General features: G+C 35.4%; 1 protein-coding gene across 1 annotated transcript; it reads right to left on the bottom strand.

Annotated features, from left to right (window-relative positions):
* Nucleotides 1–234: 234 nt before the first annotated feature.
* LOC142977808 (tRNA endonuclease ANKZF1-like) lies at nt 235–9,747 on the bottom strand. Its single transcript, XM_076121902.1, has 11 exons — nt 9,464–9,747; nt 8,783–8,995; nt 7,525–7,688; nt 6,879–7,157; nt 6,277–6,499; nt 5,829–5,967; nt 4,973–5,300; nt 4,343–4,500; nt 3,893–4,034; nt 3,441–3,593; nt 235–3,116 (listed from the first exon to the last, which is right to left on the bottom strand). The coding sequence occupies exons 1-11, from the start codon at nt 9,591–9,593 to the stop codon at nt 2,973–2,975; spliced, it is 2,073 nt and encodes a 690-aa protein (XP_075978017.1). The 5' UTR covers nt 9,594–9,747; the 3' UTR covers nt 235–2,972.
* Between the last annotated feature and the right edge of the window lie 249 nt (nt 9,748–9,996).

Raw genomic sequence — 9,996 nt, 5'->3', positions numbered from 1 at the left:
ATATACTATTGTTTTTATTTTTTTATTTACGTGGGTTACCTACTGTGAGTGAGTGTGAGGTTTAGAAGACGATGTCCAGGCAAAGCGAAGTGGAGGAGAAAAATTAGGAAGGTTGAATGAAAACACATCGTTCCGAGACAAAATCAAACTTTGTTTCTATGACTTTTTGTATATATATTATGGTAGTTTTGATGGTTAGAAGTCGTCAGGTTTGCATGACTAAAAAGACAGACATATTCTACAAAATTCTTTATTCCAAATAGTCAAGGCTAATAAATATATACAACACAACTAATTATAAAAGTTTTTTAAAGCTTATTAACAGCTTCAATTGCTTTTAACAGTACTATTATGGCTACACAATTCAATAATATACTTAGTTTTGAAATTATCCACCTGTCACTTACAATTGTTTCTTTATACACATTATTAACCGTTAAAAACGCACTAAAATGAACAAATGAAAAAGAAAAACAAACTTAAACCATTCATTCATTTAGAACAGTACCTACAAACACTAATGATGGTCAAATACAGCAGGTAAATTTAACGCCAGTTCGGAAGATAAGGCCAATAAGAAGAGCTCGCAAGAAAATAAAGACCAAAAAAGCCACATTCACGTAAATTTTAAATACAAAAATTATTAAAAACAAGACAGAACATTAAGTAAGTAATTTACAACATAATACGCGATAACATTTACATCAAAACTCATCAATGTTATTTATAATTCATAGGGACCTTTTTAAGCTTTTTGGGTCCGAACCCGAAAAGTTTTAAATCGTTTGTTCAACAAAGTTGCACTATAACTTTGTGGACTTAACACCCAACCTTTTTAATCCTAACGAATATACTCGATAAAGAGTCGATCTACGTTCTCTTAATTACACGTAAATAAGTAAGTACATGGACTCCGATTTTTAAAGAATATATTCACAGTCACGTGTAGGTCGGTTTTCAATTATCAATCATGTTATCATCTATCGTATAGTTAGTGGTCAACCTAGTGTCAAAGTTATTCAAGCCGCGCGAAAGGCCTTTGACATGGCTTAACGACTGTTATCTTCATTGACTGAGTTTTAAGAAATGAATCATGAGAAGTTATCAATTATAGTCCAACAATTTAGTAGAGCCTTGTATGCAAGGATCGTGGCTGGCGGAGGCATTAAAATTCACAGCTGACGGCGGCTTTTTTGGTATAGCTATTTTATTTTGGAAATACACAGAATTTTAAATTATATCTTAGGTAAAACGTCACGCCAGGGCTGTTAAATTATTTTTCTAATTTTGTAGGACCTTTCTTTCCTTTCAATTGATTTCACTCAAGTTATTTATTATGTAACGAGGAGCTATCAAGAAATTTGTATTTTAAAAGAACTTTATATTACCAAGTAATGTCGATAAGTCAATTCTTTGAGTCAACATTAATGTTGTAAAATGTTAAAGTTTTAAAATGATGCGGGTGAGAGATACACTTACATAATTTAGAAATACTTAATATACAATAATAAACATTGTATCCGCGGTATTCCAACTTTCTTTTTGTTCTTTTACTCTAGGCAGGTAATCTTTTAAAATCCATATCCAGTCATTTCATATCACGTGTAAGTTTCTTAAAAAAACGTTAAGAAAGCCTGCGTGTATTGTGTACTCATTTCATGACTACTTTCGTCCTTCACAAATAAATATTACAGATAAAGAAAACAGATTATTAATTTACAATTGTGTTAAATGTAGTTGAAGTAATAACAATCCATAGTTTATTTATTATTATTAAGACAGTTAAATAAGAAGTAAAACACAAAATAGAGAACAGTAAATTATATTATGTCATTTATAGATATGTAATACATAGATATAAGTATATTTGAAACAGATGAACTGAAAAAATATTCGGTTTGCTTTGCACCGATATTATTAATGACTACGAGACTATAGTCCAACAACTTAGTAGAGAGATTTGTATGCAAGTTTCGCGTTTGGTGAAGGCACACAAAATTGTGGATTTAGAACATCGGTGACCCGTTATACAGCTTACGGTGGCATGTTTTATTTAGTTTAATTATCCCCGGTTTCTGAGGCACGTTTAGCGGTAGTTTAACTATTCAATAGCGTTTAAGCTCATACAAACACGACGTTTGAATAGATAAACTACCGCTAAATGTGCCTCAGAAACTGGGGGTTACTTTGGAAACGCGCTTTCCAAATCTCTCTTAAGTTTTCGGACTATATAAACATATTTTCTATACTAGATTTTATTTACTGTTAAATTACATACAAGTTTATTGCAATCCGAATAATACTTATACTTTTTCTAGTATAATGTTCGCACAACCTTATGGCAGTATTGCGTTCTATCTCACTAGATGGCGTTATACTAAGTAACTAGTTAGCTTCTTGACCATTAATACTAAAACATAATGTATTCAGTATTCGTATATTTTATTTCACGCTCATTGTCCGTACATAGCTGTTATAAAAATGGCAAAATGTGCAAAACGAAGGCACTAGACTTTATTGACTGTTTTGTGGTAACATAGAAATATTAAACACCCAGTTTCTAAAACACTGATCAAATCCTTCTTCAGCTGTCATAGCTATCAAATTGACATACAAGCGCTTCTTATCAATTTATTAGCGGTTTTATAACGTTACTGTGTGAAGAAAAATAATTGTGTCGCCCGTGAATAGAATCCATAGTTCAACTTAGGAGTTTAACAAAGCTTACGACCTCAAACCCGTTACCCTCAGACCTACCAAAGGATCATAAAAACTTCATAAAACTAGTCAAATCGTTTGGAAGAAGTATTCACATGATAAAAGAAGAAAATCTTTCACGATTCCAGCACCTTGCATGTTACCAGTATTTCAACAATCAACTTATTGAACAATATTTCAGAAACTGGTTGTAAGTATAACATAAAATAAATAAGGTATTATTCATCATTAGTAATATATTATATTGTATATATTTATTCGACGCTCTTGTTAATCGGCCTAATGTTCCGGTGACTGTGCAGGCAGGGGATCTTGCAGAACCGACAGTCGTCGTACTCGAACGGCACTTTGGGCAGAGTCATACCGCATAGAAAACAACGCCATTCTGAAGATTTCCTCTGTAACAAAGAAAATATTTTTATTTAAAGATTTAGCCAACAAATCTTATTTACCGACTACGATCGGCTAGGATCCCTTGGATCGTGGTGTTCAATTAAATATTAAGGCTAAGTACATATGACCGCGCGGAACTTTCGACCGAGCGGTACAAGATCGAAATAAACAGCTATCGTCTTATTATTATTCTTTTAGACACTTATTGGTTTCAAAGAACTATCTGGCGATCTAGCATCCCAGATCCACCAATGGCCCGTATACGCAACTGCTAATAATTTAAAGTAAAGATCAAATCTCTGCAGTGTCTAGTAATATAGTAATATTACCTTTTCGTCATCTGTGAGTTGTAAAAACACGAGAGCCTTGGCCTTCTCGATCTGTCTCTCCTTCTCTCTCTGACGCTTGGCGCGCTTCTGCTGAGCTTTCTTCTCTTTCTCTTGTTCTAGCTGATCGGCTGTTAACGGCCCGGGGATTTGAGACTACGGAAAAAAACATATGTTTTTGTAATTTTAGTGTTAGTGTTAGTGAAGTACATTCTTTGGATTGGAAATAAAATGGAATTACAGCCATGTGTAGCGACATCTGTCGTTAGATATGGAAAACACCATCTAGCGGTATATACTGGAACTAGAGAGGTAAGTATCATGTTGAACAACGAGTGGTGAAAATGTGGGATAATATTTGTTGTAAGCGAAATAAAAAAAAACTTTAATATGAATTACTATCGTCTCTTCGTTTCAATAAAAGTTGGCTTAGTATGGTATAAAATATATAATACCTTAGAATAATTGTACTTGTCAGGAAATTGTGCCTGGAACATTCTAAAGGCGATGCGAGTCTCGTGATGAGGTGATGCGGCGTAAGGAGTCTGCAGCTGATTATTCTTGATGCAAGGGTCTCCGCCCGCAGATAAGATTTGACTATAAAAGAAAATTGAAAGGCATTAATTACTGTCCTACTGCAGGGCAAGGATCTCTTCGCACACGAGGAGGAGGGATTAGGCCTTGCACGGTGCACCACGCTGGCCAAGTGCGAGTTGGGGACTTTGGCCGCCCTCAATAAATGTATGAAACAAATTTTAAGGACGCAAAGTTTCATCACGATGTTTTCCTTCACCGTTAAAGCAAGTGATTGATTTCTAATACACACATAACTTCGTCAGTCATTGGTGTGTTGCCTCATCTATAAGATATCAAAAAACTATAGCAGTCCATGTTAATATACTCACGTAACCATATCAGGTTTGGCAGCAATAGCCGCTTTATGTAAAGCAGTATTGCCATCAGCGGGGTCCGGTGTATTGCACAACGCTTCTAAGTCGCTCTCAATGCTCTCCAAGATCGGCTCTAAAGTTGTATGTTCCTTGTCTGAGATCGCTTTCCAAATCTGAGAACAAAGTTCATTGATAAATGTATATATTTTTTATGGTTTTTGTAGTAATTTCTTGTTGTTTGTTTCTGACCAGGTTTATTTGGAGCTTTCTGCTTGACATCGGATTTTATTCGTTTACGCTGAGTGTTTTACCTCAGCCTACGACCACGGCGAGTGCAACTTGCGCCGAATCGTCAGGCATTCTAAGATTAAATGCGTGTTCGTGTTATTTACCGTATTCTAATCAATGTATAAAAATCTGTGTACTGAGTGACAACGCACAGCCGAAACTACTGAGTGTAGAAAGTTGAATAGTAATATAAAGATTCTTTAGGAAGTGAAGAGGAGTATTATTAGAGAGTTTCTGGATTGCCCCCGAAGGAGGTGAAATTCTACACGGGCATAGCTGTGGGAGGAAAGCTAGTATATAATAAGATTTAAATGGTTGTGATTCGGACAGTTAAAATAGCCAGTAAATTTTACTTACTCTCTTAACATTAGTAGGAATCTTCTTCGGTCCTTTCTTCTCTACAGGCTTCTCTTCTAACTTCTTCTTCCTTCTTCTTCTAACTGGCTGTTCTTTCTGTTCTCCCGCTGTCTCTTTCTCACTTTCAGACCCTGAGGTGGCCACTTCACAATCATTGATGTCATTAATTAAGTCTTTTCTTGAGTTAGTAATGACACCGTTGCTGCTTTGCTCGGAGAGTGTTTTGATCCAACCGGCTGGAGTCTCGGAGTCAATGTAGCAAGGACCTTCATCCTCGCTTGAAATTACTTGTGCTGGTAAGGTGGGTAGTTCACGGGGTGTACGTTCTCTGTAAAGAATTTTAGGTCAAAACATTTAAAATTCTTACCATATTTTAACTTATTAATATGATTGTAATAGCTATAACTACATTCTGATTCAACAATAAAGCTTTTGAAAATGTTCAAACTAGATTTCATAGATACGTTTCTTTACTATTGCATGAAATTCTTATGTTGTTGATCAGATTTTATTAGCTAAAACAACATTCTGATTCAAAGATAAGGAGTTTGAAAATATTCAATATATTTGATTAATAACACTGTTTTTTTTCATAATACGTTAAGTGGGACAGTGATGGGTAAAAACAGAACAAAACTTAATCTTCTTTAAAGAAGAACAAAGAAGCTAATTAGAACTACATACATTACTGCTTTTTCATTTTCACAATCTTTGATCTGTATGTATCTCATAACCTTTTTTTTTCGTCTTTATTTTAAGGGACTTTGAGCCATAATTGACTATGTCAGTCCCAATCTCTTAAACTTAAGCAAAATTATATTTTTATATTTTAAATGGTGGGACCCATAAGTCTTACCTCGATTTAGCTCTGTCAATAACTTTGGGCGGCTTTTTCTCTTTCTTCTTCGTCTCAATACTGGTGTTCGACGATGTTTTCTGAGGCTGTTTGTTAGCAGGCAACGCTAGTAAATTCTTTTGGAACAGCTCATACGAGTCTGAAAAATAAAACGTCCTTTCATCACTTTTTAAAAAACTTTAATTTACTTGGAATTTTTTCTACAATAAAATTCAAATTCTGTTCTTCAGTTCTCTGCAGTGAAACGGTTTACACGAGGATTATGTAAACGTGGGTATAAGCAGAGATCGAGAGCCTTTTTTTTACACCTAAGAGTTCTCCATAATACTTAAAAGTAAAGATCAAGGCAATTGCATGTTTCTTTACCAAGTAAAAGGTACTTATAAAAGTCACTCGTTCTTACAAATAGACATGCATGCAAAAATAACGTAACTAAATCATTACATACCATATACTTCAATACTAGCTAAAGTTTGATGTACTCTCTTCACTTCTTTAAACGAAGGTTTCCTGGTAGGGAATGGCAGCATCCTGACTCTTGGGTCCTCCTTCCTTAGAGGTGAAGGTTTACCGAACAGAGCAGCCTGGTTCAGCGAGCCTACTGCACGGTAGAAAATGAGAGCACAGCCTTTGAGATCCTCTTGCCAACTGATTAGGATTTCTTGTACATGCTGAAATGGGAAGTGAAGGCTTTAAAAGCTATATATAAGATATTTAGTGGATATTGAAGTTAGATGTGACTGCCAAATTATATTCATTAGTTATGCTTTCAATAATTTAAAGACATGTTTTATAAGTTCTTATAAACACATAACTTTGTATGTTTCTTTTTACTTTTGCTAGAGGTTAATAAACACTCAAAACATCAAAGGTAATAATTGCTCAGTTCACACAGACCTTGGAAGCTACTCTAATATGATTACTGACCGCCAGGGTCACCTATTCATGTAATGTGACCTCGGTACTGGCACACTACATTGTAAAAGACCTAATAAAAGTCAAGTTACACTTCAAAAACGGCTCAGTATCAGTACTACAAATTGTACTCACCATCAAAAACTGCTCCTGATTATATCTCCTCAGACTAGCACCGGCCGACCGTGGCGCATTACCATGGCTGTCTCTATTACTCTGCGACTGTCCCTGCCCTCGCCTCGTGGTGTACGAGTGTAAGGTCTTGTGCAACGCGTCCACCCCGCCGGAGAAGATGCAGCCAGCGAAGTGACCTCCGGACACCATGAGCACGGCCCAGCGACCGAAGCCTGCGCTTAAGAGCTCTCTGGTGCGATGAGCCCACACGTGGCCTTCACCGTCTAAAGACATTTCTTCCTGTAAAAAAGAAACTTTATGTTAAATGGTCATTGGAATTTGCCTCTGCATTTGGTATTTGTTAATTAAATTTTACCACACCGCTACATTTCATTATTATTTACTATTGGATGAGGTTATTATTCTATATTGATGGTGTTCAAGGGATAACTACACTTCGAAACACTATATCCAAATAAAAGGTGTGAATTTTCTTGTAATTTTATGCCCCTTGCAACGTCCATAACTGCTTGCAAGTACACGGCGATTGGTAGTTCAATGACGAACCGCTAGATGGCGCTTTTCACAAAAATATTTGTAGCACTCCAGTCAAGAAATAACACAAAGTAAGCAAGCAAATAAAGTGACCTTTCAACATGCAAATTACCTTACGATGATGAAGTAGACACCGATAGATGCAGAACACTTGTCCTTTTGCATTGCAGAAGAAAGCTTTACAGTGTCTTGTTAATGCGGCAAACAGTTCTGTAGCTGTCATGTTGGGATCATCATCAGCTTCCGACTCACTGCCCGATGTGTTTGTACTTTCACCTGCAACATGATGGAAAATATTACTAAGGAGTTCGAAAAGATATGTAATTAGTGGTTGCTTACAATAACATTTGAGTGTATGCCACAGCAGGAATAGGTTTTTCAAAAGATAGCTTAAAAATAATGCACTAAAGTACTTATGAATGTTAATTTAGTAAGAGTATAGTACTTAAGAGTACTACTGAGGTATACTAATTGTGCTATTCACAATTTTAAGCACTGGAGTAGGGCACTAACACTTCGCAAAATCAGTAATTCACAGCAAACTTAGATGATATTTGTCACAAAATAAGGGGAATAAAACAAGAGTTTTTATGATAATAAGGGATCTAAATTGGCCACTATTGGTAATGGTTTTAGTATGATTCTAATGTAAAGACTATAGACAGCATCAGCAGCTTCCAGGCCAATCAAAGATGATTCAACTCATGAGCAAATTGAAAAGTATTAATAAGGAACATGGGATTTCAACTTCTTAAGAACTAGTCTAACATAGAAAAGAAAGGTACATTTTTGATTTACATTAAATTACTTGTGGACATCATCACACACAGCAACAACTTTTCATGGAAATGAATGGCCATGGCAGCACAAAAAAGATTTCAGGTACGATTTGTCTATTTGTCTAACTAAGGGTAAGTTTGGAAATTGTTTGAAATCATCAAAAAGGTTTTACAATCTAAACAATATCATACGAAAAAGACAGTCTTGGGCTTATTATTCAAAACTTTTGAAATTGTATACTCTTAGCTGCAGTATAAAGCTCTGTACTGCCACACAGTTATTCCTCGCTGAAGCAATGACTTTTACACACCATTATTAGTCGTTCAAACTGTGAGTCATACAACCCACACTTGAACATTAGATAAATTGTACAAACATTCAAGTAAAGCTATTGCTTAGTACCATAATATGAGCACCCAGCATTACTATACAGGTCAATTTAAAGCAGTGCAGAGTGGAAAAAGCTCATCTTTGTTAAACCATGAAGTTATATTATGTACATTACATTGAGGATCTGATTTATGCATTGATGTAATTCAACTCTGCCTTTTATAAATTAATTTTAAGTTTTAAAAGTTAATATAACATACCTCCTTTAGCTTTGTACTCTCCAAGAGTATGGGGGGCCTTGCCGAATAACTTCCGTTTAATATTATGGATATGCCAGTGGTCTTTGTAATGTGCCGTTTGCACAGCCCGTGTGGTAAACGGACCGACCTGGCAGCAGGAACAACTGTTGCCATCTGTACTCTTGCCAAGTGTTAGATCACTAAGACGTTTGAGAACACTTTCTTCGTCCACCACTGAAAAGAGAAAACGTATGTTAGGTGAGGACTTTTATTTCAACATGGTTGCTTAGCAGTGGAAAAAACTGATTTAAAAACATTTTTTGCTGGGTTATGGCTAACTTTTTGAAAGACTTTTATGGGCAGAATTAGGGATAAAGCCATGATCGCCACGAAGCTAAAAAAATTATTGCTTAGCTTCCGATGACTGTCTCTGAAATCAATGAGATTTTTGCAGTTAGCCTACATCAAGTTATCATTGCCTAACAAAAGATAAATAACTTGTGTAATATAACTCACATAGTGTAACATTAATTAGTCATCATTTATGAATTAAAAGAGATGCATAGCAAGTATATTATTTAATATTGAGTCATCGCTGTAAGGTTACAATATCATCGTAGGATTCGCAGGCATGAAAACTACTTTCTAGGTTATGTTCTAATATTGCACAATATGGTCAACACCAGCACACCATGGACTTACCCATGACCGAAGGCTCTGTCAGCATGCATTGTGCTACCTTCACGTCCTTCAATAATCGCTCCACTTCATCCAGGTCGTAGGCTTTAACAATCCTACTTCCATTTCGCAATGTCTCCGGTCTGGATGACATTGTTCTCTGTTATGTTGTACTACTTATTTGTATACTATTCTAATCAGTTTCTACGAGCACGCGTGGTGTTGTGAACTGAATAATTATGGTGCAATATAAAATGCAATACAAAAACTACAATTTACATTTTTGACATTTATTGCCTAAACGTCAAATGCCACCTCTTCGACTTTGCTTTGACAGAAGACAAACCATTTCGTTCAGCATTTTTGTAAATAAATAAAATTCGTCAATATAGCTTAATGTCTTAAGAATATTTAAAATTATTGATTGATTATTTATTTTTAGTTGTTAAATCTATGTTCGTTCAAATCAAAGTTTCTACGTACTAGAAATCAAATTATTTTTATTATATTTAATAGATGGCGTTGTCACCAGTAAAATTATTTTTTATGTCTGCTCA

This window comes from Anticarsia gemmatalis, chromosome 13 (genome assembly GCF_050436995.1).
Source record: "Anticarsia gemmatalis isolate Benzon Research Colony breed Stoneville strain chromosome 13, ilAntGemm2 primary, whole genome shotgun sequence".
In the NCBI taxonomy this organism is placed as follows: domain Eukaryota; kingdom Metazoa; phylum Arthropoda; class Insecta; order Lepidoptera; family Erebidae; genus Anticarsia; species Anticarsia gemmatalis.
This window is presented reverse-complemented; position numbering and strand designations above follow the sequence as displayed.

Excerpts from the sequence above, each read along its gene's own strand:
- LOC142977808 (XM_076121902.1), bottom strand. The coding sequence starts at position 9,593 with ATGTCATCCAGACCGGAGACATTGCGAAATGGAAGTAGGATTGTTAAA. Across the intron at positions 6,500-6,878 it reads ATCAGGAGCAGTTTTTGATG|CATGTACAAGAAATCCTAAT; the intron begins GTGAGTACAATT and ends TTCCCATTTCAG. Across the intron at positions 4,035-4,342 it reads GCCAAACCTGATATGGTTAC|TCAAATCTTATCTGCGGGCG; the intron begins GTGAGTATATTA and ends TTTCTTTTATAG.